Source organism: Aspergillus alliaceus, assembly GCF_009176365.1.
Source record: "Aspergillus alliaceus strain CBS 536.65 unplaced genomic scaffold BDW43scaffold_77, whole genome shotgun sequence".
Classification (NCBI taxonomy): Eukaryota; Fungi; Ascomycota; class Eurotiomycetes; order Eurotiales; family Aspergillaceae; genus Aspergillus; species Aspergillus alliaceus.
Window position 1 is genome coordinate 95,095 of NW_022474760.1, and position 27,909 is coordinate 123,003.

The 27,909-nt window shown below is 49.8% G+C and overlaps 15 protein-coding genes across 15 annotated transcripts; 8 read left to right on the forward strand and 7 right to left on the reverse strand.

Moving 5' to 3' along the window:
* Positions 1-759: 759 nt before the first annotated feature.
* Positions 760-2,874, forward strand: BDW43DRAFT_316552 (uncharacterized protein; the record flags this gene model as incomplete). Its single annotated transcript, XM_032048320.1, has 1 exon — positions 760-2,874. One exon carries the CDS (start codon positions 760-762, stop codon positions 2,872-2,874), a length of 2,115 nt encoding a protein of 704 aa, XP_031894590.1.
* Positions 2,875-3,852: 978 nt separating this feature from the next.
* BDW43DRAFT_293305 (uncharacterized protein) lies at positions 3,853-4,656 on the forward strand. The gene has a single exon (XM_032043816.1). The coding sequence runs from the start codon at positions 3,969-3,971 to the stop codon at positions 4,614-4,616; it is 648 nt and encodes a 215-aa protein (XP_031894591.1). The 5' UTR covers positions 3,853-3,968; the 3' UTR covers positions 4,617-4,656.
* Positions 4,657-5,568: 912 nt separating this feature from the next.
* BDW43DRAFT_293306 (uncharacterized protein) lies at positions 5,569-5,804 on the forward strand. Its single transcript, XM_032043817.1, has one exon. The coding sequence runs from the start codon at positions 5,582-5,584 to the stop codon at positions 5,789-5,791; it is 210 nt and encodes a 69-aa protein (XP_031894592.1). The 5' UTR covers positions 5,569-5,581; the 3' UTR covers positions 5,792-5,804.
* Positions 5,805-6,296: 492 nt separating this feature from the next.
* On the reverse strand, positions 6,297-6,935 carry BDW43DRAFT_316554 (GPI anchored serine-threonine rich protein; the record flags this gene model as incomplete). Its single annotated transcript, XM_032048321.1, has 3 exons — positions 6,297-6,570; positions 6,647-6,745; positions 6,805-6,935. The coding sequence occupies 3 exons, from the start codon at positions 6,933-6,935 to the stop codon at positions 6,297-6,299; spliced, it is 504 nt and encodes a 167-aa protein (XP_031894593.1).
* Positions 6,936-7,263: 328 nt separating this feature from the next.
* On the reverse strand, positions 7,264-11,125 carry BDW43DRAFT_323527 (NEDD4 family E3 ubiquitin-protein ligase; the record flags this gene model as incomplete). Its single annotated transcript, XM_032049762.1, has 10 exons — positions 7,264-8,067; positions 8,167-8,562; positions 8,617-8,754; positions 8,818-9,111; positions 9,166-10,366; positions 10,453-10,586; positions 10,641-10,746; positions 10,809-10,847; positions 10,970-10,992; positions 11,106-11,125. 10 exons carry the CDS (start codon positions 11,123-11,125, stop codon positions 7,968-7,970), a joined length of 2,451 nt encoding a protein of 816 aa, XP_031894594.1. The 3' UTR covers positions 7,264-7,967.
* Positions 11,126-12,219: 1,094 nt separating this feature from the next.
* BDW43DRAFT_293333 (polyadenylate-binding protein) lies at positions 12,220-13,851 on the reverse strand. The gene is made up of 4 exons (XM_032043818.1): positions 13,523-13,851; positions 13,123-13,379; positions 12,944-13,031; positions 12,220-12,880 (listed from the first exon to the last, which is right to left on the reverse strand). The coding sequence occupies exons 1-4, from the start codon at positions 13,589-13,591 to the stop codon at positions 12,728-12,730; spliced, it is 567 nt and encodes a 188-aa protein (XP_031894595.1). The 5' UTR covers positions 13,592-13,851; the 3' UTR covers positions 12,220-12,727.
* Positions 13,852-14,206: 355 nt separating this feature from the next.
* Positions 14,207-15,392, reverse strand: BDW43DRAFT_293339 (vacuolar protein sorting-associated protein 29). Its single transcript, XM_032043819.1, has 4 exons — positions 15,213-15,392; positions 15,137-15,151; positions 14,646-15,059; positions 14,207-14,573 (listed from the first exon to the last, which is right to left on the reverse strand). Exons 1-4 carry the CDS (start codon positions 15,267-15,269, stop codon positions 14,463-14,465), a joined length of 597 nt encoding a protein of 198 aa, XP_031894596.1. The 5' UTR covers positions 15,270-15,392; the 3' UTR covers positions 14,207-14,462.
* Positions 15,393-16,615: 1,223 nt separating this feature from the next.
* BDW43DRAFT_293342 (uncharacterized protein) lies at positions 16,616-17,185 on the forward strand. Its single transcript, XM_032043820.1, has one exon. The coding sequence runs from the start codon at positions 16,680-16,682 to the stop codon at positions 16,926-16,928; it is 249 nt and encodes an 82-aa protein (XP_031894597.1). The 5' UTR covers positions 16,616-16,679; the 3' UTR covers positions 16,929-17,185.
* Positions 16,616-18,938, forward strand: BDW43DRAFT_293344 (alanine--glyoxylate transaminase). The gene is made up of 2 exons (XM_032043821.1): positions 16,616-17,144; positions 17,210-18,938. The coding sequence occupies exons 1-2, from the start codon at positions 17,056-17,058 to the stop codon at positions 18,279-18,281; spliced, it is 1,161 nt and encodes a 386-aa protein (XP_031894598.1). The 5' UTR covers positions 16,616-17,055; the 3' UTR covers positions 18,282-18,938.
* nemA (Nem1-Spo7 phosphatase catalytic subunit NEM1) lies at positions 18,668-20,887 on the reverse strand. Its single transcript, XM_032039627.1, has 3 exons — positions 20,782-20,887; positions 19,186-20,619; positions 18,668-19,127 (listed from the first exon to the last, which is right to left on the reverse strand). Exons 2-3 carry the CDS (start codon positions 20,576-20,578, stop codon positions 18,985-18,987), a joined length of 1,536 nt encoding a protein of 511 aa, XP_031894599.1. The 5' UTR covers positions 20,579-20,619; positions 20,782-20,887; the 3' UTR covers positions 18,668-18,984.
* Positions 20,888-20,928: 41 nt separating this feature from the next.
* BDW43DRAFT_238106 (translation initiation factor eIF2B subunit beta) lies at positions 20,929-23,143 on the forward strand. Its single transcript, XM_032039626.1, has 5 exons — positions 20,929-21,192; positions 21,340-21,522; positions 21,584-21,879; positions 21,943-22,789; positions 22,867-23,143. The coding sequence occupies exons 2-5, from the start codon at positions 21,425-21,427 to the stop codon at positions 22,937-22,939; spliced, it is 1,314 nt and encodes a 437-aa protein (XP_031894600.1). The 5' UTR covers positions 20,929-21,192; positions 21,340-21,424; the 3' UTR covers positions 22,940-23,143.
* Positions 23,124-24,431, reverse strand: rps23 (40S ribosomal protein uS12). Its single transcript, XM_032043822.1, has 3 exons — positions 24,358-24,431; positions 23,868-24,153; positions 23,124-23,688 (listed from the first exon to the last, which is right to left on the reverse strand). The coding sequence occupies exons 2-3, from the start codon at positions 24,124-24,126 to the stop codon at positions 23,510-23,512; spliced, it is 438 nt and encodes a 145-aa protein (XP_031894601.1). The 5' UTR covers positions 24,127-24,153; positions 24,358-24,431; the 3' UTR covers positions 23,124-23,509.
* Positions 24,432-24,605: 174 nt separating this feature from the next.
* Positions 24,606-25,960, forward strand: BDW43DRAFT_293399 (DUF5315 domain-containing protein). Its single transcript, XM_032043823.1, has one exon. The coding sequence runs from the start codon at positions 24,658-24,660 to the stop codon at positions 25,423-25,425; it is 768 nt and encodes a 255-aa protein (XP_031894602.1). The 5' UTR covers positions 24,606-24,657; the 3' UTR covers positions 25,426-25,960.
* BDW43DRAFT_316563 (MICOS complex subunit Mic12 family protein) lies at positions 25,887-26,315 on the reverse strand (the record flags this gene model as incomplete). The annotated part of the gene is made up of 2 exons (XM_032048322.1): positions 25,887-26,231; positions 26,295-26,315. 2 exons carry the CDS (start codon positions 26,313-26,315, stop codon positions 25,887-25,889), a joined length of 366 nt encoding a protein of 121 aa, XP_031894603.1.
* Positions 26,316-26,690: 375 nt separating this feature from the next.
* BDW43DRAFT_238173 (mitochondrial 54S ribosomal protein bL17m) lies at positions 26,691-27,771 on the forward strand. The gene is made up of 2 exons (XM_032039628.1): positions 26,691-27,100; positions 27,258-27,771. The coding sequence occupies exons 1-2, from the start codon at positions 26,885-26,887 to the stop codon at positions 27,606-27,608; spliced, it is 567 nt and encodes a 188-aa protein (XP_031894604.1). The 5' UTR covers positions 26,691-26,884; the 3' UTR covers positions 27,609-27,771.
* The last annotated feature ends 138 nt before the right edge of the window (positions 27,772-27,909 follow it).

A 27,909-nucleotide genomic window follows, 5' to 3' on the forward strand; every position in this document is an offset into this window, starting at 1 on the left:
TTAATAGATTACGCCACCACCGGGTTTTGTCTTTTTGCCTCCAGTTTTTTTTTACCAATACAATAGCCCGTGGATCCTTTCCGTGGGACTTATTGGGGCAGTACTACACGGATACACTGCATACTTCTATCCCTCCATACTCTTCATAGCATTGTTATCTGTCATTATTGTGTTCGCTTTGCTTAGCTTGGCTTTCACTCTCAATCTCAGCCTTCGAAAATTCAATTCAATCTAAAAGAAAGAAGAAAAGAACAAAAAAAGAAACGATCTCCCGTTCTGCTGACTTCAAACCCCCAACCTTATCATCCTTTACTTGTACATGGTGATTCCGCTCCTAACACTCGGTGTTTCTGGTTGGGCTTGATTCTGTCCGTCCCCTTTCTCCCTCCCCCCTTGCTGAGCTTCTGCCGGTCGCAAACAACGCCTGATTACACGATCGGCAGCAACGTCCACTCCTTTGCGGACTCTACGCCTCACTCTCCACCTCTCCATCTTTTCCCCCCAGATCTAGATCGCCTTCGCATGCACTGGTGCATGATCTAATCGCTCACCTTTGAACTGTCCTTTTTCTTCTCTCTCTTTTTTTTTTTTTTTTTTCCCCTACTTCCGCTTTTGGGACGTGTCGCATCTCTCACCAGTCGCCTTCCTATCTGAACAGCTTATCTCTCCCCTTTTGCACACATCTCGCATGGCATGTTTCGGCTTCTTCCTTGGTCCTCTGCTATTGGGGGGAATAAGGTGATGGCTGAGGAGCTCAAAATGCTCGCGACCTCACCACGCTGCGCGGCGCCAGGCGTGAACAGCCTGGCGCTGCCCCAGTTGAAGCGCAAGCGCTCCGATTCAAGCGATTCGATCGCCGGTCAAGATGCCCCGGTCGCAACGAAGTTGCGCGCAGATGATACACCTGGTAATCCGGTCGCGATCGACCAAAACTCATCTCTAGCCGTCAGTGGTGCGAATACGGCCTCGCAGCAACCGACTTCACTTAGCGATCGCGTATCTCAACCAACCACTCCGTCCAATCCGACGCATCGCCAGAGTTCGGACCCGTCAGGGTCTCCAACCGCCAAACAGGACGCCACGCCGCGCAAAGTGAATGTGGACCAGTTGCGCGAGACCTTGGAAGCTCAGTTAAGCTTGGAGGTGTTGTTGAAGCACAATGAACTACGCTTGATCGACCAAGAGATCGCCAAATGTCAAGTCGCCTTGGAACAGTTGCGAAGGTGCGCCGAGATTCCGTATCCTGGGTCGCATGCCACGAGTCCAGCGGTCAGCAACGGGACGGGAATGGCGGTGTTGGCTCCTGGAAATGGACCTCCACCGCTCTCCCCGGCACCGTGGGGTGTAACGGATGGCCCTTACACGCGCCACTATGCCCGGTGGTTACTCCCCGACCCTCGTTTTGATGGAGGTGAACTCGAGTCGGCAACCCCTCTAGCATTTGGCGCACCCGGTACTCCGCTGGAGGGTCGTTCGACGCGTGGAAATTCTGGTGGTGAAGGTGGTTCCTGGGCTAGCAAATCTCGCCTCCAGAGGGGCTCCGGTAGCATGAAGTTGCAATCATTGCCAAATGGCTATCCCCCGCCAAAGGAGAAAGCAGGCCCGATGATCATCCGGCGAAAGTCGGATGGGGTTCTGGTCAAACTTGTCTGCTTGGACTGTCGAAGAGACAATTTCTCCAGCACGCAAGGATTCATTAACCATTGCCGCATTGCCCATAATAGGAACTTTGCCAGTCACGATGCAGCCGCAGTAGCGTCGGGAGAGCCTGTGGAGGTGGACGAAGCCGGTGCGATCGTTGGGGACAAAAATAACACCTCCAGTACTGCCACGGCAGGCTACGTTCATCCGCTCATTCGATCGGCCCACATCATTGAGTCGTCCTCCAAGGCACCTTCCGCGTCGGAAGCCTCCGGCGACAATGCAACGCCCCGAAATCGGTCGGTCTCTAGCCGGCAGGCGTCCTCCGTGGTGGAAACACCCCGTCCGTCTGCTCATCATGTTCCTAGTGGGCGCAATACACCTGCGACTGCGAAGCCAGCGGATGATTCTTTCATGGGCTCACCCGCTACCCCTCATCTGTCATCATTAATGCAGCTCAAGGGTGTTGGACTCGACTTGGACCGACTGGTCGGGGAGGCGAAGACCCCCATCGACCTTAGTGCATACTCATCTGACGAAGGCGAATCGGACGTGGAGCCGGCGCGACCGCCGGTTGACGTGAGTCACGGCGAAAAGCCAGCTGAAGCTCGTATCGGCCGTCAACCAATGCGGACAACAGCTCCACAAACTGGGACGCGGCCGCCGGGGAGCCGAAAGGGGGTGGAAAAGACGAGTCATAAGCCCCTCACTTTGGAAACCCACACGCCACCGCGTCCCGCGCCCTATCAATCGCCGTATGGGCCCCCATCATCGGTGGTCGACGACCTTCGTGAAGTGGACGGTGTCGATCGGTCGGCCAACCTGAGTCCCAACACAGTCGAGTCGAACCAGGCTCCGAGTCTGGTGAGCGACGACGACGACTATGAAGCTGCGTCGGACTCGGATAGTCCGGGTCCTAGCTCATCCGAGGCCGGGGATCACGAAGAAGACTTCAGTCACATTGATGTGGAAGACGACGAAGACACCACCGGCTCCACGACGACCAGCGATCCCAAATCCGACCCCAGCATGACTGGTGCCGCTCACCCTTCGACATCCTTCTCCAAGCCGCTGGGACGCGGTAGTTCGAAGAAGAAAGATGGGCTTCTCTCCGCGTCGATCGTATCCTTGAACCGTGGCAAGGATGAGAAGCGCGTGAGCTTTGCCAGCCCCGACACTAGTCCTGCGAAAAGGAAGAAGGACCACAAGCGAAAGCCTAGTGGAGGACAATAAATGTGATAGACTTTTTTTTTCTTCATACTCTCTCTTTCTCTACTCTTATCCCATACTCGCAGGGGCTAGTCCTCTCGTCTGTTGTAATCCTATACATCTCTCCATGGGTGTTTTTGTCTGAGACTCTAGGCCTTTACAACTTGTGTTTACATGGGGACCGTGGCTGCCATGATCCAGTTCAGCCTGGAGGATAATTCTTAGTGGGATGCATGTTTTCGAGTTCTTATTACTCTTTTTTTTTTATTGTTTTTGTGCGATGCGAGACGTTGCAGTTGAGCGTTTTCTGGCGCTTGTTTACGGATTCAACTCTGACGATTCTCTACTTATATGGATGATTCGCTGTACTTGATAATCAACCAATAAAAGGATTGAGGATGAAAAGTCCTAGTTCTTCAATATCCAATTTCTTCTTGTTCTACGGAGTAGTTCAATGTACTCTCGGTACATATACTGTAGCTCCAGTAGTACATGCGTACGGAAAGTGTACCGCAGAATACCAAACTTACCGCAAACTCAAGCCGTCGACGAATTGCAAACCACCGTCTACTACTTACTCTCTTCTCCCCTTCAATTACCCACACATCCCACCCAAAGTAAGACCAAGAAAGGGACTGAAAATAATAATAAAAAGAAATGGGAGGCGACCTAGACCACAACTTCGACCCCCGGCACATCACCGGCGACACTTTCCAAGCACTTCTAGACTACTACCCAGCGACGGTGGAGGCCGTAACACGCCGCAAAGCCACAGACCGGGTCATCTCGTCCAAAGCCAAGGGGGCGAAAAGGGCTCGACAGACCCCTGCTTCGGAACCCGGCACCCCGGAGATCGACGACAAGCAGAAGGCCCAGGTTGAGTCGGAGGTAGAGGCGTATCGGGCTCTGGATGCTTTTCGGTACGAGGAGCTTCCTGGGGTCGTGCAAGGGAGGGCTTCTGAGGGTGGGGTGTTTTTGGAGAAGGAGGAGGTGGTCAGGTTGGTTGAGTGGAAGCTGTATGTTTGTTTTAATCTTTTTAACCTTTGGGGACTTGATTTGAGTCGTCGTTAACGGGGTCATTTAGGAAACATGGGATCTTCCGGCCTACGTTGCTGGGTATGGTGAAGAAGAACCAGGGCGAAACGGTTCGGAAGTCTACTTCTGATGCCTTTGCTACTGCGCTTGCTGGTCAAGATGCTGGGTTTCCCAAAACAGCCTTGGAGAATCTGGTGAAACCGCTTCGTGGTGTGGGTGTTGCTACCGCGTCGCTGCTTTTGTCTGTTGGGACGAGCTGTGGGCCTGGGCGTGAGGAGCCGTTTTACAGCGACGACTCGTATCTCTGGGTGTGTATGAGGGAGTTCCCGCGTCCGAGGACCCAGCTCGGTCAGGACAGTGAGGAGTGCGAGAAGCGGGAGGTGAGGAAGAGGGCGGCCAAGTTCAGGCGGCCGAATGGGGAGCTCAATGTTAAATATGACCTTGCGGAGTATAAGATGTTGTGGACTGCTGTGACTGACTTGCGGACCCGGCTGAATGGATCTGGAGCTGGGGAGGAGGCTGTTTCTTGTGCGGATGTCGAGAAGGTGGCTTATGTCCTAAGGTATATTGACGTCTCCGGGTATCTGGAGGAACATGAGCTGGAAAATCAGGGATTGATTCCGGCGGATGAGGACGTGCGTGAGGCTAAGGCGAATCCTAACATCAAGAGGAAGCGCTATGAGGGGGAGAAAGTGAAGGGGGAGTGGGATGTTAAGAAGAAGAAGACTTGATTTGTCTCGTAACTGTTCACAGTGATATCCAATTGTACTTGTATGTGACCCAGTATTAGATTAGCAGTGCTAAGCATGTCTAGGGCTACAACTTCGAAATTGTAAAACGTACTAATGGGTATCTTAGCTACCTCGTCAGTACGGACTAGAAGCAAATATTCTCCAGCATAGATTAGTAGGGCCAATGAACTACCTCCACACGACCCAAGCTACCTCTAAATCCAACCAAAGAGGATCAATTGACGTCTCCTCAATGCTTGGTTAGCTCCGTTGGCGCTATTCAAGCGGGCCCGATAACACCGGGGCCACACCTCTAGCCAACAGCAGTGCTATAGGCGGAAGAATCCCCACATTGTGGCATCCCTCTTGGCGGTCCTCGTCACTCACTTTGCGTCCGTGGTGATGAATTCACCACAAACTCCAAGTGGGAACGCATCAGTGATTTCTCTCCTTTCTCCTATGTAGACTCACTCTATCTACCATAACTGCAACGTTCCAAATAATTCTATCCCTACCCCTCTCCGAACTGCGCCTCGTAGACAAATCCTCGTAGTGAACCCTAACCTGATATACCCAAACCTCCGTAAACTAGAATCCCCAATGGCCAGACCATCGACACCTCCAAACAATCAATCAGACATGATACAACCACTACTCCTCCCCATAATCGCCACCCCAAATGCCCTTCCTCCTAACCCTAACCATCCTCAGTCTCACCCTCCTTATAAAAGCCCTCACACCTGGTCAACCCTAACCTATGAGCTACGCCTCCAAGGCCTCCACCTAACAACAAAATACAATCTTTCGGCCTCGGACACCCCCTCCCCCAAACCCAACATTCTAAAATGGGAACCCCGCTGCGAAGACAAGTACATCTCAGTCCGCGCGGCCACTTCTACCCCCACCCGAGGCCCCTGATCTTTGATAAACGGTGTGAGCTAGAATATATGGAGAAGCGGTTCGGGATGATCATAGGCTTTAGGGTACAGGAGTATCGGGGGCAGGATTATCTGACGTTTTGGGCGGGAGAGGATGATCGTTTACGAGATCTGTTCGGCCACTCTGACGGGCGTTGTTGGGAGGGTGCGCGCAGTGGATGGATGGATCTACGACAGAATAGTCCAGGAGATCGATATCAAGACCGTGGAATAACTGTTCGAATAGTGAGCGAATGAGCACTACGGTGTTGAGGAGAGATACTCTCCCTAGCCGGCAAGGGGACGAGTAATTCCAGTGCTCATGCCTGATGACTTCTTCCATATCAACAGCGTCGATAAGCATGCGAATGGGCACTATCTGATCTCGTCCCGGTATATGCATACCGTCACTTGTGTTAGCGGGACTGGGGAGATTATGTGGGCTTTTAGGGGCAAGCGGAATATGTTTGCGGACGGCTCTAGGGATCTCTTTCTGGCTGCGCTATCGTGTTTTATAGGATACTCTACGCATTTATCATCATATACAGATTAAGAGTTCCGATTGAAGATAAATTGGATATGAAAAGATACTTCTATCACTAGACGAAGCACAGGTACATCCATATAAGTAACAGAAAGTGGTCAGCCATACATGAAACCTCCAATCACACATTAAATAACATTAAGAACATACACATCAAGAATGGACAGAAGAAAGATTGCTATTAAGATACCACCCTTACTCAACTCGATGGAGAACAAATCAAACTCCCAAAACACCCAACATGACACCAAGCATCAGCCCGCCCTCAACTGTACCGAATGCCGCCGTGGGAAGAGTGGCTGCACCCTTGGACGTACTGGTCGAGCTAGCTGCAGTAGAGGTACTGCTGTTCTTGGTCGAAGAGGCTGCGGAAGTCGACGTCGTGGCAATCTTCGTGGAAGAGGAGGGAAGCGTCTTTGCGGCATTACAGTAGGTTTCTTCCTTTTGCTTCTCAGGCCCGGCGGCTGCGGAACCAGGGCAGTTGTTGTAGCATCTATCGTACATTTAGATGTATTAGTATATGTTTGTTTCTGCCAGGACTAGAGGGTAAGGAAAGAGGCGAAACCCACGTAACCACATTGCCCTGCTGCTCACAGAGACATTTCCACTCATTCGGGCCACAAGTCTTTAATTGATCCCCCATGCGTTGTAGACAATCGTCCACGATACTGGTTGAACGGGCATTGTTACTATGGGGGTCCAGACGGGAGAGGGTTATATGGCATACTTTTGCGCAGCGCACTTCGCATCCGTTGAAGTTGTTGTTGTTGCCGGAGTGGCAGCCGCCTGCGTAGACTGTGCCACGGCGAAGAAGGGAAGAGACCCTAATAGGAGAGTTGTGGCGAGTGCGAGATGCATGTTTACGTTGGTTTTGCTGTCGAATGGAGAGTTAAGGGTAAAAAAAGGTATAGGGTACGGAGGAAATGTAGCCGCCGGATAGCCTTGGAGAAGGAGAAGAACGTAGAAAAGGAAAAAAGTAAGGAGAAGGGGACAGCCAAGCTTTTAAATTAAAACACAGGGGTTTTCCTGATGGTCAAAGATAATATGAGCGTGACTGTCTGCATAAAACCGGCCAAAGAGGAGAAAGGGTGGATTCTATGAATAGCCGGCGTTGCATCGAACTATATCAGCCACCCCGAGAGATTGATTCACATTGAGTGATGTGAATGGTCCACACCGCTGACTGGGTTTATTAGTGGGTGGTTTTATATTCAATACGGTGTTAATATACTGTCAATGAAACGGGGATATTGTGATATCAACTAGCGGATGGGGTGTGAACGTGGTCCGATTAGGAAGATGCAAGGACTACCTACATATCCCCTCTCTTCCCTTTTCCCATTTGATTGGATTCCTCTTCCTCCTAGCTGTGAAGCACCATGTCGAGGGGCGAATTATCTGATATCCAATGGCTAAGTATTCGAAAGGTCTATTGAATCGAGGTCTGGCAAGGTCGTTGATGTATCATGTATCCAATTGGACGGGTCACATGCCACCATAGGACAGCGCAAACCCTAAAAAGAATACGAAAAAGCTTTCCTCAAATCGAGAGAAAGACAGAAATAGAGAAGGAAGAAATCAGAATTCTTCAAAATGGAGTCAGCTCGTTCTCCATAGGACAATAATACAGAATATATACAAAGCCACCACAATGAAAGTAACGAAAGTAGAAAAATAAGAAAAATCATATAGTCTGCTCCAAAGCCGCATGCAACAACAAGACGAAGACCACTAACGAAAGGGGGAATATGGGATGCCAAAGGGTCACAAAGGTGCGTATGTGCCCTCTCAATCGCATTGGTTTGCATGCCGTTCGCGCAGCATGCGACGGCGGAATTATTATACTCGTATGCAAAATATCTTTGTCTCGGAATCCATGAAAATCAGCATCTACTCCTGTCCGAAACCTAATGTCTCCTCCACAGCAATTGAGAGTTTATGCTCGAGCACATCATTGGTCTTATACGGAGGAAGATCCAGACGGTTGAAGCTAAAGGGGAAAAAAGAAAAGAAAAAAGATAGTCAGCAAACCATTCTCTAACTGCCATATGCCGGGCAAGAAAAGAAAAAGATAAAGAAAAAAACATACCATGTGTGAGACTTGGGCAGTGCCCCCGGATCGCCAGATTTCTCAATGGTGAACCGTCTCGGTCCGTCAGAGCCTTGCAGATCCTTGAATCCGTTAACCGGGATACGGGATGTACCAGTGGTGAACTGGAGCAGACGAGACTTCTGTTCCGCATCCCAGCTGCGGACAATCTTCCAGAAGTTCTGGATCACCTCATCCGACTCCTGGTAGCCACGGTAATCGGTGTGCTTCTTCCAATCATCGACGTCGATGTCCGCGATACCGCCGATCAGCAGCTCTAGCTCGCGTTCATCAAAGACGTTAACCAAATCAGCAGGAATCAGCTCGTTGAAGCCTGACATGAAAGCGTTGAATTGTTCCTCAACCCGTTTCACAATCTTCCACTCAGTAACCAACCTAACTCCTCGTTAATTCCTAATATCTCGCCTATCCTTTGAAATCCGAACTTACTCAACATATTCCCCCTTGTTCTCGTTAGTAACAGGTATATCCCGACCACCCGGCTTAAGATCGATCGTGCGGCGCTCTCCGAACTTCTCGTCATCAACTGAGAACGTCAATTCTATAATGCCTTCGATATCGTTATCCCTATGAACGGTCAGTATCAGCTCCAGATATGTACCTAGCGACAGAGAGGCTATAAGAACGTACAAGGTCCACGCCAAGTTGCGATGCAAATCTTCGTCAACGCCCTCCATATCTTGCAGCGAAACCTTCTTTCGGAGCATCATCTTGTAGAACGCTCCAATAAAGAATGAGTCAAGGAAACGGCGGTGGAAGATGGCTAATCCAACAACACGTCCGATGAACTTAAAGTAGTTCAGATGCTCCGGATTGACACCCGAATGAGGATTAATTTGCAGGGTATAATTATCATGTGCGGAGTATTCGAAAAGACAATAGAAGGGGTTAAACATTTCGTGAGAGAGAAGGAAAAAGAATTCACTAATAAGAATTAGCACTGAGCACGTCTCGACTATATTTTGCGGGGATACTCACCGGGACAGACCGCCATAATCCAGGCCGTCCTCACCGTCGAATTTGATCATCAAACGTTTCTTCAGATCCGAAGCGCTCTGCCGCATGATCTCGGCGTAGGAGTCCTCGAAGATGTTGTTACGCCGTACCTTGACATGGCATTGTCCGGACATGATTCGCAAAGCGGGTTGTGACCGGAAGTAGATCAGTTTACGTCTAAAGTCGCGCTTGTACTGCGGGACACCCTGATCCAACGACGACGGTAGGCGGGGATCGTCCCACGTAGTCGTCTTCGTGTTGTGATCAACAAAGTACACACGGGCTGTATTCGTCAGACGCATTTCCCAGCCACTGGGCAGCGGCCCCAGTTGGGACACCGGTTGCTGTTGGATGGTAGTGTTATTGCCATTAGCATTCTGGCCATACATCCGGATATACTGCTGTCGTCGGGGATCCACCCATGTCGTAGTGCGAGTGTTGTGGTCGACAAAATATGGTCGCCCTTCGGGTGTGCTCCGCTGCTCCCATCCTGGCGGAAGCTCGCCAGTGCCTGCGGTGGTCGCTCCCGTGGCCATCATAGAGACAGCACTGGCGCTGCCACCGGCCGGCGGGGTCTGGGCCTGCTGCTGGTTCTCCTGCAAATTGGGTGAGTTCGCACCGGTACGATCCTCTGGAAGCATGCGACTCTGGTGGGCTCTCCGCTCAAGCTGCATGCTGGCCTCCCGCTGTGTACGTGACGTCTGCTCATTGTAGTTGCTCGATGGCCGGGTCCAAGTGGTGGTCCGCGTGTTGTGATCCACATAGTATGTCCGCCCCAAGTTATCCTCTCGTCGCTCCCAGCCGGCTGGCAGGCGTCCTTGGCTATCTTCAAACGAACTGAGGTTTGTACGAGAGCCTTGCTGACCATTAGGTGGAGCGACCGCTCCATTAGTAGGTACGACTACTGTACTGTTGGGCCTAGTAGTCGATGGGGCACGCTGAGGGTGGAGAGACGGATTTGACGCAGTCGGATCAGTTTGACTTGGGCCGGGAGATGGATGTGGAGTCGATGCCGACACCTGTGGCACAAGCCCGCTGGAAGTCGATGGCTGCATGTGTGATCGATGTAAGCCATTTGCTTGGTTGGTATTTGGTGTGCTCAGGTTGGTGGACAGATTGATGATGAGCTTGCCATGCACAACAAGGTTGTCGTTGGACTTCTTCAGGTCTCTAGTGAGCATTTCTGTACAAGAACAGGAACAAGATAAGTCAGCCGAGACACGCCCAAATGCAGAGGGGAACCGTTTGAGGACGGCGGTTCACTCGTACCATCACCACCCATTTGCAAATCTATCACATCACCAATCCGCACGTTGATCACGCCAAGGAACCCTTGATCCTTCTTCTTAAACTTCTTTTGATCAAAGATCTGAATGGCAAGGATGCTATCTTCGTTGACTCGCCTGTATTGCAACTGATCAGCATGGGGAGGTCGAAACGTGACCGGGAAAGCATACAAATCAAACATCTCATTCCAGTAAGGGTTCAATGTCTTTTTAATCACCGAGGTTGTATGGGTTTGTTCGCCCCCAACAGTGGCCACAGCGAAAGGATCGGGAAACCCTGAACAGAGAGGGGATGGATTAGTGAGAAATGTTAGATGATGGTCGGGATGCGGGACATACGGAAGACATCGCGCTTGTATAGTCCATCCGCCGCGATAACTAATGAGAGGTAGAGCGTCAGTTTCACTCGTCAATGTTCAAACAGATGTATATGGATATGAAAAATGCTGGGCAGTTGTCCTCCATCCCTAGATAGAAAAATAGGATCGGTGATGTCTTACTTGTAACCCTGAGGTTCGGCTGGCTAAAAGTCATTGATTCGTTAGCACTCCCTAGGTTTCTCGCCATCGGACCTTTTGCTCATTCCACGCGATAGAAGTTCTCTGGGGGTGGGAGGAGCAGCCGGGGAAGACTTACGCGGGCAGGTTGGAACCCATCGTGTACTGAGGAAGAAAGGGAGCTGACAGTACACGCCTCTGGGAGCAAAACGGCCGATCAGGACAAGCCTAAAAGGTAATTCGCGGCGTGCGCATCCACCGCTGTCCACAGACCGCACACTAGACAGCAGTCGAAAGATCGGGAACACAGGTCGGCGGTAGATCGAATGACAGAGGCGGCGGTGGAGGTGGAGAGGGGAGGGGTTGAAACGGGGAGCGAGAATGATGATTGATGCAACAGAGAAAACTAAAAGTGAGTTGAGGTTTGGCGATAACGGGGAGACTAAGCCTGAAGATGGAGGCGCGGGCAATTTGGGGCTGAGCGAGGTCCTTGACGTTGCGCCTTACGAACCAATCATCGCCTTACGAGGGGTTCTTCCGGACAAGAGCGACTGATTGCCTACCGTTTGGTATTGGCCGTTGCGGGTGTGGGCGGATCGTGGCGAAGGAGGGGGTGTTGTTGAATTAATTTTTTTTGAGAGAGTTATGGGAAAAGAATATAATATGTAAAAAGGAAAAGAAAAATTATACTAGTATTGAAAATCAACAAATATAATAATTTATTAATTTATTATATTTCCCTCACAGCAATTATACCATGATCCTCAATATGTTCGTAGTACATACTGTACATACATGCATACATACATACATACATACATACATACATACATACGAAATACATTGTACTTTGTCATCTCCAAGTAATACATACATATTCAACTTCTGTTCAGAAACCACCTCGAAATTTCCTGTTGGTAAATTACCAAAGATTAATTACTCCTCTTGTGTGGATGTGATGTGAAGACTCACATTAACCTCGATACCTGAAACCTGAGGTGTCAGCGGCTGAGCAGGATTTCCCAGGCAAATCACACCAAAAGCAGAAGCCCCGCGTGCTGTTCAATCCCATTCGAATGGAAGAAACGCCCGCAAGCCCAGCCAAGCATTTAGTGGCTTTCCCGTAAGGCAACAAAATTCATCTCTCTATTTTTATATAGACTTTCCTACTATACCAGACCATGGGTCATTCACTCTAGTTATAGTATTATGATTAAACCCCTAATGCCCCCTTACCCCCTTGTTTAGGAGACATCTAGTATTCGTATATACTACGCAGAGATATTGCGACGGGTCATGTCTGGTTACTGACCAGGCAGTGGGGCATAGTTTTACCACCACGTCCAAAGTACTGTACCTCTCGTATCTTCACATGTACTGTACATATGAAAATTAAATTAAATTAAAATGAGCATCTTGACCTTTTTTACTCTTTTTATTTAGCCATTGAGCCTGTAAGATTTGGCCTCTCAAAACTGGCAGTGATCGTAACAAAATAAATAAATAAGAAAAAGTGCCCCCAGTTGAATATGGGTGATATCATAGAAACAAGCGGAATCCATCCTACCGGTTGCCAGATGGTTATCATACAGTACATCCCATCCCCCCAACTCCATGAATTTAGAGAAGCCTCACTATTTATCGACTTAGTGTGGACGCGTTCGGACGATTTCCTCTTTTGCTCGACTTGTTCGGGCTCGCTTCCATTCTCTTTCATGCAAACTATTCACCCTTCAATGTGCGGGCATCCGTCCCATGCATTTAGTAGGGTGCAAAGCCCCGACCCCGGCCCCGATAGCCTCCGCGGTAGCCTCCACGGGGAGGATAACCGCCGCGGAAGAAACCCCTGCCTCGGAAGCCACCTCGTCCGCGTCCTCGAGTCATGCCTGGCACGTTAGTACGCTTGGGGACGACCTGCATATATGTTAGGAAACTAGACAGCGGCAATGAAGATGGGAAGTAAATAGGAATACTAACCTTCAGGTTCCGGCCACGGAAAACACTTTCATTGAGAACAAGGGCCTGGGCCACCAAACTAGGCTCCGCGAACTCTACATAGGCGTATCTGGACCGCAAGCATCAGCACTGGCAACATGGAGTGAATTCGTAGAAGTGGGGGGTGAGAAGGCCCGAAGGCGAGCAAGACGGCAACCCACCCTTTAGGTTGACCCGTGAATTTATCCAGGAGAATGGTAACACGGTTTATTGAGCCGCAGCTTTGGAAATGCGCCTGAATCTCCTCCGGGGAAGCGCCATAATCCACGTTGCCAACGAAAATACTCCGCGCATCGATCTCTTCTTTATCCTCCCGCAGGTTCTCGGACTGTTGATCAAGGGTGGCTTGCATTTCGCGCAACTTCGCTGCCTCGGATTCCATTTCGGCTACCCGTCTCTTCATCGCCGCAATCTCCTCCTGCCGACAAGAGAACCATGTTAGCTTCGCTGATATACTGAAAGATGGCCAATTTATTAAAGCGGAAGCGATGCAGAAACGCCCGGTTTGAGCTTCCGGTCTGCAATGTAGCTTCAGCTTCAGTTTGAAGAGACAGAACTTACCTCATCATCGGCCCCTTCTTCCTGATGCTGCAGGCGCTCATCTTTGACCTCGTTCTCTTCTGTATTCATTATGGAAGAAATCTAGAAATGCCTCCTCTTTTCTATGTTCGACCCACGGAGTCGCCGAGAAAAACTCAGGTAGTAACGGCAGCTCTTTGACTGCTAGCGGAGTGGAGCAAAAGCTCTGGGAAAATATAATATCCGACAAATAACAGGCTGTAAAAAATGGAGGCAAAGTAAATCTAGAATAGAATAATTGAAGAGGTGAATAGAATAAGGTATGCAACTGGTGATTGGAAGTAGAAGACCGTAAGTAGGTCACGAATGGCTATGCTCGTGTTTGATCGACGCCGAAGTTCACTGCTGCTCGTTTCCGGTTAGCGACTTTTGTCATCTGAACCTTCACACCAAATCCAGTATCAAGTACTCCATAGTTGGAAAAAACCACCTTTGTTTGGTCTTGGTACCTAACTACGTTTTTTTTTTTACCTTTCCTTTCTTTCTTCGTCTTCTTTCATCTTCTACTTTTCCCTCCTTTCAATTCTTACCTAGTTTGTAAGACAATACCTCACCGAACCATGAATACGCCGTAGCCTATCTTATGAATGCGGAATTATTCCAGCACCTGGGAGAAACAGAAAAAATCAAGTCAACCAGTTAACCCACTTTAGTAATTTACAGCCATAGAAGCATCAAAGAAATCAATTATTATAAATCAATACTTCATCCGAATTCCCCGTACATTAAGAAAGAAACACACGAGTCCATCCAGTTCAGAAAGGAATGGAGAGAACCATACAATACATCCATCAACAACAGATTCAAGACGCTGCCGTGTTGCGGAATGCCAGGTAAGTGTGAGTCACGTAGAATTAGGAGGTCATAATCGTGGCTGTTTCTATGGCATATATACAAGCAATTATTACGAAACGTCAACTCATTATTGAGGGTTGTTCTTGCGGAATGACACCTTCTCGACCGCAACGGTTTCGGCACCATCGGCGTCCTTCTTGAGCTGGTAGACATACAACACAAGTACGTCACCTTGGATCTAGCGAAAGTTCAGTATGGAGGGGGGTGTAAGGAGAACTTGTAGTAAGGACATAGGAGGGCCTCGACTCACATCCATCAAACAAAAACTAGGCGTTGGGTCCTCTCCTTCAGGCCAATACCCCGTACTCAAGGCACCTGTTGCGCTTCCCGGATTGATAAAGAATCTCCCCTCCATTTCAAAAGCTTCGAAACGGTGCGTGCCACCCCATAGCAAGATATCTACGTCCATCTGGCGAGCGGCGATAAGCAGGGCATCGGCGTCGCCCGGCGGGATGATGGTGTGGCCATGTGTAAAACCGATGCGGAGGCTTCCGTGGGTTACCACTTTCGAGAGGGGTAGATTGGGAGAGTCGACATCGAAATCCCCCTTGACTAATTGCAGATCGGGGGCGACACCGCGAAGCAGTTCAAATGTGCTTCGGTCGGTCAGATTGCCTAGGCAAAGGATTTGGCCGATCTTCCCCGGTGTTAAGAGTTTCCGGAACTGCGACTGTGTTAACCCAGGTCGGATTGCAAACTAATGGATACCGATTGACGCAGAAAGAAATGAACGGTGCGCACCTTGGCCGGAAGATCCTAGCGAGAGCAAGTTAGTGAATTGAGGGAGTCGAGAAGGGTAACAAGCGTAATCGCCTACCGGAGCTCTATCAGGGATAAAAAGGTCACCAATGACCAGGACCAGGCGCGACGTCATTCTAGAGAGGAACAGATGATTCAACAACCCATTCCAAAGAGGCTTGTCCCTCGAAGATCAAGTAGATACCTGCAGGCGTCCAGAACAATCGGGGCCACCAACGAACTAGTAGTTAAGGTTACGTATGATTATTTGTTACTCCGTCGACTCGATGGAGCTTCGCGGGGAAAGCTCCGACATTGACGCCTGACGCCGATGCCGCGGTCTTCAAGCCCTAAGCCCTATGGTTATGTCAGATACGGTTAGTATGACTACGTTATCCATCGTACTTTGCTCCATTTAGCCTAGGCTGTTATAAATTGAAGTATTGATTCATGACCCCCCATTCCACCACCAACTACTACCAAGTTATCTCAGACACCTTTGGGCGTAATCTCACGTTTATCTAACTATAATTAGCTCTCGATTGTGTGCGCGCTTGCGACCCCATCTGTCGACCACGCTGCAGCAGTGCTCTTCCAGTGTACAAGTCTATTGCATCGCTTCCAGTCTCTGAACTCGATGTAAATATATACAGCTACAGCGTACATATATAAGCGCCACGTAGGAATTCTTGGCCTAGGCTACTACATAATATGATATGTATCACTGATCTCCGGGTGAGATACTCATGGATAGGTCTCCCATAAGCCACAAACCATTTAATTCCATATAGAACTCATCACCTGAACCTTGAATTAGGACTTCGTAACTGGATACATGATCCATACAGGACGTTGTATATCACTTCGTCATCTAGTCACTTGTAAAGCTCTTAGCTAGACAGCTGTAATTGCTTATAGTAATTACAAACAATCGATGTCTACGTAGCAGGATTGATCTTAAATCCTAGAAGGAGAGGATACCTTCGCGTTTGTATATACGCACAGTACCCTCAGATACCATTTCAATGGCGCCGTGTGAGAGAAGCGTCCGGAACGGACATCCATCCAACAAGTACATACATCACGCTAAGATGGGTTTCTAGAGTTACGGATGAGTGCTATGCAAGTGATGGATCAGTTCTGTGCGCCGCTGTATAACAGGTGTGAAATGTGTAATTAGTGCAGCGATTATTTTCTCACCACTCAAGGTTGACTACGTAGCAATGCATTCGCACATTCTAATTGCGAGAAGGAATTGACTCAATTGCAAGTACCATTTCCTGTCCCAACAATTCTGATCTGGAGGTTATTCATTGTTCTCCGCATTGCGGAGGGAAACGTACGGAAGGCTCCGCCCGCTGCGACGGATGTAATATTACGGCCGATAGAAATGAAGGGGGAAGAGGGCTAATGGTTAATAATCTTTGGATCCAGGGTAAAAGAATTTTATAGATCCATTTACTTATTTAAACAATCCCATTTCTTCATTACTCATTTTATATCTATTCATCACTCCTCTTATGTGTACATACTACAGTAGGTTAGTATGAACCAGGGATACTTGGGGAACATACATCTAAAATCTACCAATAGCAGACTAGTCATCGCTCCTCCGGCGATCCCCGAATTCCTCTTCGCCAACTCTCTATTACTCATAACTATCACGTTCATTTTACCCCGCGGGCTCTCCCGTCAAGAGCCGACGTCTCGGAACCCTGGCGACCAAAAGAACGACGCAGCGGCTGAGTCTGATTTCCAGGCACCTGGATCAGCGTCTACCGTTGCCCGAGCTTAACACTCCCTTCTCGACCGAGAGAAACTCCCACTCCCCCGACGATATCGAATATAAGCCCCTCGATCGCACCGACTCCTCCCCCACCACCCCTCTTGTCTCTCCTCCCCAACCTGCTCCCTCTGTCAAGATGTCGTCCCAAGCCCCTCACCCCACCTTGTTGATCCCAGGGCCCATCGAATTCGATGATGCTGTCCTCCAGTCCATGTCCCACTATGCGTAAGCGTCTTCCAAGGAACCAGCGCAATTGTATCGAGCCACCCCCACCACTGACTCTTATGTAGTGAGAGCCACGTCGCCCCTGGCTTTGTCAAGACATTCGGCGAGACATTAGCTTTGGTGCGCAAGCTCTTCCAGTCCACCAGCCCGACAGCCCAGCCCTTCGTCATTTCCGGTAGTGGCACCCTGGGCTGGGACATCGTTGCCTCCAGCTTGATCGAGAAGGGCGAGAATGCCCTCGTCCTGCACACCGGCTACTTCGCCGACTCCTTCGCAGCATGCTTGCAAACATACGGTGCGAACGCAACACAGCTCAAGGCTCCCATCGGCGAACGCCCATCCTTCGAAGAGATCGAACAGGCCCTAAAAGAAAAGCCCTACAAGATCATCACCATCACCCACGTTGACACCTCAACCGGTGTGCTCAGCGACATCAAGACCATCGCCGGGATTGTGCGCCGCGTCAGCCCTGAAACCCTGGTTGTGGTCGACGGCGTATGCAGTGTTGGCTGCGAGGAAATCGCCTTTGACGAATGGGACCTCGACGTCGTCCTGACGGCCAGCCAGAAGGCCATCGGTTGCCCCCCAGGCCTTAGTATCTTGTTAGCCTCGGGCCGCGCCATTGACCGCTTCAAGACCCGCCAGTCTCCCCCCGCTTCGTACTACGCCTCCATCGGCAACTGGCTCCCCATCATGCAGAACTACGAGAACTTCAAACCTTCCTACTTCGCGACCCCGCCCACTCAGCTGGTCCACGCCCTGCACACCACCTTGTCCCAGATCACCTCCCGGCCCATGGCAGAGCGCTTCGCCGTTCACGCTCGGGCCTCGGACCGTGTCAAGGCTGCCGTCGCTGAGCTCGGCCTGAAGCAGCTGGCCGCGAAGCCTGAGAACCAGGCTCACGCCATGACGGCCATCTGGCTGCCCGAGGGTCTGGCCCCGCCGGACGTGCTGCCGGGACTGTTGAAGCGCGGAGTCATCTTTGCAGCGGGTCTGCACAAGGAGGCTGCGACCAAGTACATCCGATTCGGACATATGGGCGTGAGTGTTACTGATCCGGCTCGCAAGGACATTGACAACGCCATTGCCGCACTGAAGGAAGCAGTGACGGAAGCCAAGCAGGCTAAGGGACTGTAGAGAAGAACACTCCCGGCTTGCACATGAACCAATAATTAGAAATGAAAAATAAAGATTAATATATACCATCAACGAGCACTTTGGCCTAAATTCATTTACTCTGCTATTAGAATCTCAATCGGATAACGTACTGTATATCGAGGAGAAATTAGGGTAGTGACTAAGTAAACAACAAGACTATGCCAACTTGGAAGGCGGGGTTCTATGTAGTATGTACATTCTCAATCAGGGTGTCCGTTGATAATCGGATTATAGATGTCATCGGACCCGATTATATGAAATGAGGAGCGGCTAATATTTCAAGAAAAAGGAAGCACTCATGGAAGATACTATTTATAGAGATGATCCTAACTCATAACATCCGTCCAAATCGGAAAGAAGGGGGGAAAAAAAGGCACAAGAAGCAATGGAACAGGGAAGAGAAGAATAGGAGGAAAATTACAAGAACATAATATAGGTGGCCATGAGGTATAATAAGAAAAACGAAGAAGCTGTGGGGGTATGAAGTAATGCTACTGGCCTTTTTAGCCAGCCTTTTTTTACAGTCACATGACAAGGGCTATGAATGAATGCATTATAAGACTTCCATCCGCTTTTATACGCTTTCTCCTTCATAGGTTTCTTTTCCTTTTGCTTTTTTTTTTTTCTTTTCTTTTTCTTCATAATGTCTATGTTTTGAGCTCAATTCCATTCCCCTTCTAGGCTATGCTTCTGTTTCTCCTCTACGTAACGCCAAAAAGGCCCGTACGTCGGTCACATATTGCAAAGCTTCTAGCATAGGGACGAGATGGAGTAGGCCGTTATCCGTCGGGTCGTTGATCCAGCCCTCAATGGGAATTGCATTATCTAGATGGAATCAGTTGTTATGTTTTCATGGGGTACTGACCGCTGCCGGTGGACGAACCTTCGTGAAAAATATAGCTCATAGGACTGTTATCCAAGATCATCACCTTGCTCAAGTCAGGCTCCACTGAACTGAGGTCCTTGATATATGCCCCGTTTCGGAAAGTACAATGTTGGCGGTAATACCGCGCGTGGAAATACTTTCGCTCTTGCTCCAGCCAGTCGATCACTGGGTCGGCATATTCTTGGACACTGGCAGTAAAGATGACCAGCTTATACCATTTGCAGATCTTGCGCAGGAACTCATCACAGTGGGGTCGCTTGTGGACATAATACAGGATGGGATGTTGTGGCCCCACCGTTGTCGGCGGCGCCCCCGGGCTGAGAGCAGTCGTCATCGGCGTGGCCAGTTTGACCTCAACCATGTGGCCGCTGGACATGCGCCCTCCCTTGGCTAGCGAGTGGATGAGGGTCTCGTCCAGATCTAGGATCAAAGTCTTCTGAGGGGCCCTAGACGTGCGCGAAGTGGCAGCGTAGGATGGTAGACGATGTGGGATCAACGGCCGGGGAGGCACGGGGGAATGCGGATATCTTGTAGCCCTGTGCACAGAAGAAGATGTTGGCGATTTTAGACTATCTGGATTGAGAGGCCCAGTTTGCGATTGCTGACCGAGGTCCACACTCTGTGTTCGACGTTGCCTCTGTTGTTTCAGGGCTTCCTCGTTATGGAGCTTGATCCGTATGGAGCGACGAGGAGTGATCTCGTCTGACATATTTTCCAACTTTAGCGATCTTCCCTTTGACGACCGATTTTTATTACCTGTAAGGCCCTTGAGGGCCTTGCGATCCCCCTCAGACTCAGAAGTGCTTGAGGCAATGGAATCTCGCGACCTGTGGCTTTTCAATTTCCGCGTAGAACCCGGCCGTCGTCTACTCTCCGCCTGTTTAGCGCCTTTGGCCGACGGGCTTGCACTACTGGCCAGAGAGGAACCAAACAAAAAGCGACCTAACTTTCTCGCAGGGGCTATAGGAGAATAGCGCCCGTCATCCTCCCGAAAGCATTGAATTGCAAATATACCGGGTGCAGCCAAAGTGGACAATATGAACTTGATTGTTTCGGCAACCGCGTCGAAAAACCGCTGGGTAACTAGACTGAGTGTACTTCTTGTAGCAAACGAACCGTCTTTTTGAAGCCCTCGTATCAGTGGCGACTTCTCGTTAAATGTAAGGCCAAATGGGTCCTCTTCTTGTGCAAACTCAAGTCCATCGTCGCTGCTCTTTTCGAAGACGTCCGGCGAATGGAAGTCGTTGCTACTGTACGACCTAAGTTTGGAGAGATCGGACGGTGAAGTTGCTGGGGGGAGGTCTCCTTGCGAACGGGATCGCTGACGGCTGCGGTTCGAACTGGAAGACTGGCCAATGACTCGGGACGACAGTATATTCAACGAGTTCATCTTCCAATATGGCCGACGGGTGTCCGGGCTGGCGCAGGTTTCTAAGGGAGAACGTGCGAGTTAGCATTATTGCAGCACAGCAATAACCACGTCGGAAACGGGCTGATACAAGGCGGCATTCAGATTATCATGGGATTCAAAAAGACAGCCATACGAACCTCAATGCGCCAGTTGACAAACCCGTGTCTCAGAACCACGCTTACTTCCAGCCCTGTTCGAAGCGATAGCCGACGGGTAGACCGATTCCCAGGCGTGCCGGCAGGGGAGTGTCGGCAGGAGAATAAATGTACACAAAGGGGAAGAAGGGCAAAGATGGAAATTCACAGCCTCTCAGCCAGGAACACGGAACGGTCGAACAGCCGGAGACGACAGAGAGATTTGTGGGGAAAGACACTCATACATACTCCGGGTTAAGAGGTGGTCTGCGGTCAGGCCGTCCCGGAGTTAGTGCATTAATATGCCAACAGGACGTTGGGCCGAGCGGCAGCTCGAAGCGGCGGGCAAAAACTCCCTCCGTCACATCCCACCAAAGAACCTCCATCCCTTCTCAACTTTTAGCGCTACCCCTCAACCACCGATCCCTTTTCACCCCCTCAAAAGAAGAAAAAGAATTTGTGAGCGGTCGATTTTCCCATCACTCTACTTCCGAAATATTTGGAATCGCATACAATTCCACCATACGTCCTTTGGATATATATTGCACGCTGTGCGAAAATACCCTGTGCGGGCGTGACTCAACTTCTGCTAACCGTTGAGTTTAGCTATCCAAGGAAGCTGTCTATTCTTCAGTCGTCCACACTATCTGCGGAGAGGAGCTATCTATAACATATATCGCAAAAAAAGAAAATGCCATCCACGTCTGTGGCTTTGACGCCGGGGTTGGCGTCCTTTCTCAAGTCTTTGAAGACCAATCCAATTGACACATCCATTGACAATCTGATCTCGTGCGTTCTCACCGTTTTGATACATTTCGCACGATTTGCCGGTAAACTAATAGACCATCAGACTTCTTAAGCGGAGACAGATTCGTCATTCCCGATCATGCGCGACTGCGACCGCTTACCTTCTCCTTCGTGTTATTTCGGCTTGTCGGACGACAGACGCTGCTAAGCTTATTGAGCGGGTTCAGAGTGTGGGAAGGCGACTGGTGGCTGCGCAACCAAGAGAGATGGTGGTCGGTAACATCGTCAGGCGCGTATTGGGTCTTATTCGAGACGAAGCCGAAGATGACAGAGAGGCCGACTTCAACTTGAGTGAAGCAGGCTCTGAAAGCCAGCCGCAAACCCCGCGTGCTTTGGATGGTTAGCTCTAGCCCATTCCGCAGCTCAGGTGGTAGTAGAGGAACGCTAACCACTGAATAATAGATCCCTCGGAGTCTTTATCTGGGCGTTACGAAGGTTCCGATCGATCGTCCTCTAGACCACCTCTATCCCAGCCCGCCCCGATTTCCATGTTCAGTCTACTTTCACACCCGGAACCCGAAACATCGCTTCCCGGTACTCCTATATCAGCCTCTCCTTCTGGGAGATTGTTGGGGCACGCACCAAGCAAGGATATCCGTGCCGAGGTTCTCGAAGGTGTAAATGAGATCATCGATGAGTTGGGTCAAGTAGATGACCAGATCGCCGCCTACGCCCTCGACCATATCCACTCCAATGAGATCATCCTCACCCATACCTCGTCGACCACCGTTCAGAAGTTTTTGCTAAAAGCTGCCGCCAAGCGAAAGTTCACCGTGATCCACGCCGAATCCTACCCCAATAACCATGAAGCCACCCATGCCACCGTCAGCGGCAACAGCAACGGCGATGATGAGATCCTAAGCACTGAATCGTTCCAAAAACCTTTGATCGCTCTGGGTATCACGGTCATTCTGATCCCAGATTCCGCCGTCTTTGCGCTCATGTCTCGGGTTAACAAGGTGATCCTGGGAACTCACTCCGTTCTTGCCAACGGTGGGCTGGTTGCATCGGCCGGTACTCGGGTTATTGCTCGAGCGGCAAAGGTGCACCAGACCCCTGTGGTGGTTGTGAGCGGCGTGTACAAGCTCAGCCCTGTGTACCCCTTTGACTTTGACTCCCTGATCGAATATGGCGACGCCAGCAAAGTGATCAGCTACGAGGATGGGGACTTGGTGGATCAGATCGATGTCCAAAACCCGTTGTACGACTATGTCCCAGCGGAGCTGATTGACCTCTATATCACCAATTTGTGGGTTCACCTTACTACGTCTCGTTCACTTTTCGCCTTCTCGTCCAGCCGAGCTAACTATGTCCGTTCTTTTATAGGGGAGGTCATGCGCCTTCTTTCCTCTACCGTATTGTGTCCGACCACTATCGCAAGGAGGATATCAATTTCTAAGCACCTCACCGAAGAGAAAAGTACGAAGAAAAATGAATGGGAACTGGATATTCATAAAAGCACGGTTGCACAAGGGCGTAAGGATTGTAATAGACAAAATATGAGGACGATACCCATGGGTACAACAAAGGCCCGACTCGACACGTAGGTTACCCTAAGAGGAATAGTAATGAACTAAAATCATGTGGATATATATGTACGAATCATGCGATTAAATGCCTAGTACCCGCATCACCAAAAATTAATGTCTCATCATTTAGATCGTTAAAGAAAAAGACATCTAGAGAACTCCGATGGATACTACAACGACTAAGATGGTGAACAGAGATATTTGAAGTTTGAGACTTGATATTTTAGGGCCCCTCCCAAAGAAATAAATCATGGCGCCATCTTTTATAAGTATATCAATCGTAGTAGCTGCAGTTTATTTGCAGGGTCATCCGTCCTGAACCATAATTTCCAGACCAGACCATAGACTGAAGATAGATCTCATCGGAGTGATCTTCCAATGTTCCATGGAATGGGCCCTTTCCCGTCGTTCCCGCTGCAATCCTTCCTTCGCGTAATTGTTTACGAACGGGGCTTCTCCTTCTTCTCCTTCCAGAGAGCAAGCAGGGAGACACCGGAGACCTTGACGACCTTGAAACGGACACCGGGAATATCACCCTTGGCCTTACCCTTACGACCGAATCCGGCAAGGAGAACCTCGTCGTTCTCGTCGATGAAGTTGAGGCAACCGTCGTTGGGGACTGCAGTTGAAACCGTTAGCACAATCTGCACCATGTTTTTTTCCATGTCTGCTGTTTCGCTTAATTCCCAGCCCTCTCTAGTATTCATCTCCCACCCAATAAACACACAGGCCATTCCACCACCTGACACTGCAGCACACAGTAGATTCTGTAAAAGTAAAGAAAATGGGGCTACCCACCGAAAGCAGCGACCTTCTTGCCGTTCTTGATCAGCTGGACCTTGACACACTTGCGAATAGCGGAGTTGGGCTGCTTGGCCTCAACGCCGACCTTTTCGAGGACGATTCCCTTGGCGTGAGAAGCACCACCGAAGGGAGAGGACTTGTAGGCGGTACCGAGAAGACGCTTCTTGTAGTGAAGATCGGCCCAACGGTTCTCACGGCGGGTGTTCGCGAGCTTGCGCGCGGCGTTCAAACCACGAGGCTGTCCCTTACCCATCTTGGCGGATTATGTTCGAAGGACGGTCTGTAAAAAGAAATTCGTTAGATCTTTTTGTTGCAATTTGAAGAAATGATGAGTCGTGAATGAGTGGATGTTGGAGGGGACGTGGATTTCAAAAGCATATGGCCGGGTGCGGTGGGAATAAGTAAAAATAATTCGGTGATGAACGGAAGTGCCTAGATTTGAATATATCCCATCAAAAAACAACAATAGCAACAATATACATACCGACTGATATAATTTGCCGAAAGGCCTGATGGGATGGTTGTCGAGAAGTCGAAGGGTTCCTTTCACGGCCGGCGGTGTCGCTGAAGGCGCACCAAAATGTCTGCTGTGCGCGCTCCGCCCTAATCGGCCGCTAAGCGAGGCACGGGATCGGATTAACTCCCGCCGGTCTCCGATATCGATAAGCCCCTTATCAGTAAATAACCTCATGCATTGTGGAGATCGAGCTCCTGTCTCTTGTCTCCAATTGCACCTGAATGTCATGAGCTGCCCAGCCATCCAACGTATGTTGTCGAGATCATCATGGATATCGCCCCGAAATTAGAGAACTTGAGGAAAATTCCTTCCGCCCGTCTTCCCCCTCCAGTTCTCTTTCAAGGTCCTCCCTCCTCTCAGAATGGATCTAACCTATCCCTCCCACCTCCGGTGCCCGCTGTCTCTTCTCCCGGTGGAGGGCTTCAGCCCCCTCCGCTGCAGCGGCGTCGCTCGTCTCGACACATGGGCACTCTGGAGACACCAGGCTCACTCTCGCCGTTTCTGTCTCGCACCCAATCAAAGGGTGAACTAGATCGCTCTGACGCAATTTGGCAGGAGATGCAGAATGCCTTATCAGAAGTCGAACTGAGCGCGGTAAACAGCGAACACGTCTTTGGCGAGAAGCATTCCGAGGCACTGGAAGATCTGCGAACGAAACAGCTGAAGCTTGCACAAGCATGGGCTCGAAGCGAAGCTGATGAGGTAGTTGACCCGAAGAATGCGGTTGGCAAGAGCCCGTCAAGACCAAGGGTGTCCTCTCGGGCTACCAGTACTACCGGAGATCCAAACGCAGCGGATGATGCCTCTCAGAAGAACCTCGATGATGAGACGGAAAAGGATATTCTTCTGGCGCGTGAGAGGCGCGAAGCGAATGATCGCTATTTCGACCGGGTCAACAACGGCGTATTGGACGTGGTGGCTAAACTCGAGGAAGTTGCCCAAGCCATGCGCGCTGTGGAGAGGGAGAGCCGTGACATCTGGAGTGATAATGAGAGCATAACTACAGAGACAGCATCAACGGCTAACACTGGCTGAGGCTGTTGGAACACATTGGAGACCGATCATATATGGACGCCGTATATAAGGCTTCTAGTCACAGGGACTAGAATTGTCTTCTCCTGGTAAGTGGCAGTCGACAAATTATAAACACCAAGTATACCTTGCATGCTGGTCGACGTCATCGCCACTTTATCACCACTTTCAAGACGGATGGAGTATCTACCTTCTGGATCATTACATTGCTACAAGAATTCATTTGCGGTCTTGTGCAGTCAGCCTCAACAGACCTTCTGAGATGAGGCCCATGGCCATGGTTCGTGTATGACATGCGACAATATTGTCATTCGACGCAGGGAACTGATAAGGTTGCATCGACAAAAAATAGTAATACAGTATGAAACGCTGGTCATAGCAGGAAAAGAATGGGTATCTGAACATACTTGCCCAACAACATGGAGCAACTTCAATGAAAATATCCACAACCAAAGAATGGATATCTACTCCTTCTTTATACACCTGACCACAGTGCTCCACCCTTCCACCGCCGCATCTCGCGCGTCTTCCCATCGACTGTTATATGTCTGTCTTGCCAGTTTTTCCACTTCTTGATTCCAATGATGTTTAAGCAAATCCTTCATAGTAGGCCGTACCGGCTCCGTGGTTTCCTCTGGCTGAGGGATGTCTTTTGGGGCTAGCCGGCGGTCGTAAGCGCCGACCGGCGAGGATAATGAATTCAGAGCTTGAGTCTGTTGCCGGATAGCATCGCGTTGTTCCAGGCGAATAGATCGATGTACCTGAACAGTTAGGTATAGCGCTGTTGTGGTTAAAGCGAATCCGCTGAACTATTTCTAGTATTAACTGGTAGCTCGCCACAAGCTTTTCTTGTGAAGACGATTTCAACGTACAAATCCAGTGAAGAATCTCATATTTGCCTTTTGTTTTAATGATAAAGTGAAACAGATTCTCGAAGGAATGGCGAGTACTTTCCGACTGTAACAAGAGAGGCGGGGGTAGGTTTCCTTCGGCGACGGCCGAAGGAGCAGTCACGATTCAGAGATCTAGGATGGAGGAATTAGGCGACTCCACGCTTGGTGATAAGAGACGTGAATATGGCCGAGTCAAGTTTATAATAAAACAAAAGTAGAATGTGTGGAAGTGAAATGATAGGTAAGTAGAGAAGATAGAAACAAATCTGTAAGTATGGGGAGTTTCTTGTCGCGGATCCGGAATGCCATTCGAGCACTCCGATTGGCTGCCGCGGAAGGAACGAATCTTTCTACCGTCCGACTTGATGCTACGACGCTTCACAGAGCTTCATTACCTCTGATCTGCAATTTCACCATTCTCTCCCCTCACTTGTCCTCCGGTTCCTGGTAAGGACAGACTCCCGTCTTTATCACGATACTCAAATATCCGCCATTCGCCCATATCCACGGCCAATACACAAAACCCAAAAATAACCGACTAAAAACACCTTCCACATATACCTATCACCATGGCCGGTGGTGCAGCAAAGTATCGCCATCTCAGCCGTAAGTCCTCGCATAGGCAGGCTCTTCTTCGCAACTTGGTTACTTCTCTCTTCAAACACGAGTCCATCACAACAACATGGCCCAAGGCCAAGGAGGCGCAACGGTTGGCTGAGAAGTTGATCACACTGGGCAAGAAGAACACAGAAGCAAGCCGGAGACGGGCTTTGTCGGTTTTCTATGTATGTGGGGTTATTTTCTTTGTCGATCCGGCGTTGAGGAGACATGTTTGGAGAACAGGGCGACGAAATGTTGCATGACGACTGTTATCCTTGACCTTCGCGAACCTGCCTTTTGGTCGTTGGCTTTTTCTTCCAATCGGGTACTAATATTACACAGACCCCCCACGAACTCCTTCCTAAACTCTTCGGACCCCTCCGTGAACGCTACGCCGAGCGACCCGGCGGTTACACTCGGGTACTACGTGTTGAGCCCAAGAAAGACGACCAAGCAGCCAGCGCCATCTTGGAACTCGTTGACGGACCCAAGGATATCCGATTCGCAATGACGGCACGCACCGTCGCCAGGCAACGGTCTCAAGGCAATGACATCCTCAATGAGTTGACAAAGTTGAACGTACAGAAGGTGACGCGGTTCCGAAAAGACGGGGTCGAGGACCTGGAACAAGCAATTAAGAAGTTAGAGCTTGATGGAAAGGAAGACAAGAAGGAAACTGGATCGAAGCAATAGATGCACATAAACAAATCCGTCGAATTCATGGTAGGGGTTGTTGTTCAAGGTGTGGCGAATGGAGCACTGGACCGCTGAGTCCGGCTGGTGCTTCTGTATCTGTACATTTTTCCTCCATGGTCTCATGTCTTTACTTGTTGGTCGTTATGATCGTGTAATTTTAGCTGTTGTTTTCTAGATACAGAATTTGGGCCTCCTACTTATGAACTCTCGCTGTGATGTTTTTGCATCCCTTGTTACAATTCCTGCTGAAACTAGAGACCGGCAATTGCTATCTGATGCAGCTTGGATCGAGATTCCC

Excerpts from the sequence above, each read along its gene's own strand:
- BDW43DRAFT_293399 (XM_032043823.1), top strand. The coding sequence starts at position 24,658 with ATGGATATCGCCCCGAAATTAGAGAACTTGAGGAAAATTCCTTCCGCC.
- nemA (XM_032039627.1), bottom strand. The coding sequence starts at position 20,578 with ATGAACTCGTTGAATATACTGTCGTCCCGAGTCATTGGCCAGTCTTCC. Across the intron at positions 19,128-19,185 it reads GAGCTATATTTTTCACGAAG|ATAATGCAATTCCCATTGAG; the intron begins GTTCGTCCACCG and ends GATTCCATCTAG.
- BDW43DRAFT_293339 (XM_032043819.1), bottom strand. The coding sequence starts at position 15,269 with ATGACGTCGCGCCTGGTCCTGGTCATTGGTGACCTTTTTATCCCTGAT. Across the intron at positions 14,574-14,645 it reads CTAGTTTTTGTTTGATGGAT|ATCCAAGGTGACGTACTTGT; the intron begins GTGAGTCGAGGC and ends AACTTTCGCTAG.
- BDW43DRAFT_238106 (XM_032039626.1), top strand. The coding sequence starts at position 21,425 with ATGCCATCCACGTCTGTGGCTTTGACGCCGGGGTTGGCGTCCTTTCTC. Across the intron at positions 21,523-21,583 it reads TCCATTGACAATCTGATCTC|ACTTCTTAAGCGGAGACAGA; the intron begins GTGCGTTCTCAC and ends ATAGACCATCAG. Across the intron at positions 22,790-22,866 it reads GACCTCTATATCACCAATTT|GGGAGGTCATGCGCCTTCTT; the intron begins GTGGGTTCACCT and ends GTTCTTTTATAG.
- BDW43DRAFT_238173 (XM_032039628.1), top strand. The coding sequence starts at position 26,885 with ATGGCCGGTGGTGCAGCAAAGTATCGCCATCTCAGCCGTAAGTCCTCG. Across the intron at positions 27,101-27,257 it reads GGGCTTTGTCGGTTTTCTAT|ACCCCCCACGAACTCCTTCC; the intron begins GTATGTGGGGTT and ends AATATTACACAG.
- BDW43DRAFT_293342 (XM_032043820.1), top strand. The coding sequence starts at position 16,680 with ATGAACCAGGGATACTTGGGGAACATACATCTAAAATCTACCAATAGC.
- rps23 (XM_032043822.1), bottom strand. The coding sequence starts at position 24,126 with ATGGGTAAGGGACAGCCTCGTGGTTTGAACGCCGCGCGCAAGCTCGCG. Across the intron at positions 23,689-23,867 it reads CAAGAAGGTCGCTGCTTTCG|TCCCCAACGACGGTTGCCTC; the intron begins GTGGGTAGCCCC and ends TTTCAACTGCAG.
- BDW43DRAFT_293305 (XM_032043816.1), top strand. The coding sequence starts at position 3,969 with ATGGTGAAGAAGAACCAGGGCGAAACGGTTCGGAAGTCTACTTCTGAT.
- BDW43DRAFT_293333 (XM_032043818.1), bottom strand. The coding sequence starts at position 13,591 with ATGAATACAGAAGAGAACGAGGTCAAAGATGAGCGCCTGCAGCATCAG. Across the intron at positions 13,380-13,522 it reads AAGAAGGGGCCGATGATGAG|GAGGAGATTGCGGCGATGAA; the intron begins GTAAGTTCTGTC and ends TCTTGTCGGCAG. Across the intron at positions 13,032-13,122 it reads TTCACGGGTCAACCTAAAGG|ATACGCCTATGTAGAGTTCG; the intron begins GTGGGTTGCCGT and ends CTTGCGGTCCAG.
- BDW43DRAFT_293306 (XM_032043817.1), top strand. The coding sequence starts at position 5,582 with ATGATCATAGGCTTTAGGGTACAGGAGTATCGGGGGCAGGATTATCTG.
- BDW43DRAFT_293344 (XM_032043821.1), top strand. The coding sequence starts at position 17,056 with ATGTCGTCCCAAGCCCCTCACCCCACCTTGTTGATCCCAGGGCCCATC. Across the intron at positions 17,145-17,209 it reads CAGTCCATGTCCCACTATGC|TGAGAGCCACGTCGCCCCTG; the intron begins GTAAGCGTCTTC and ends ACTCTTATGTAG.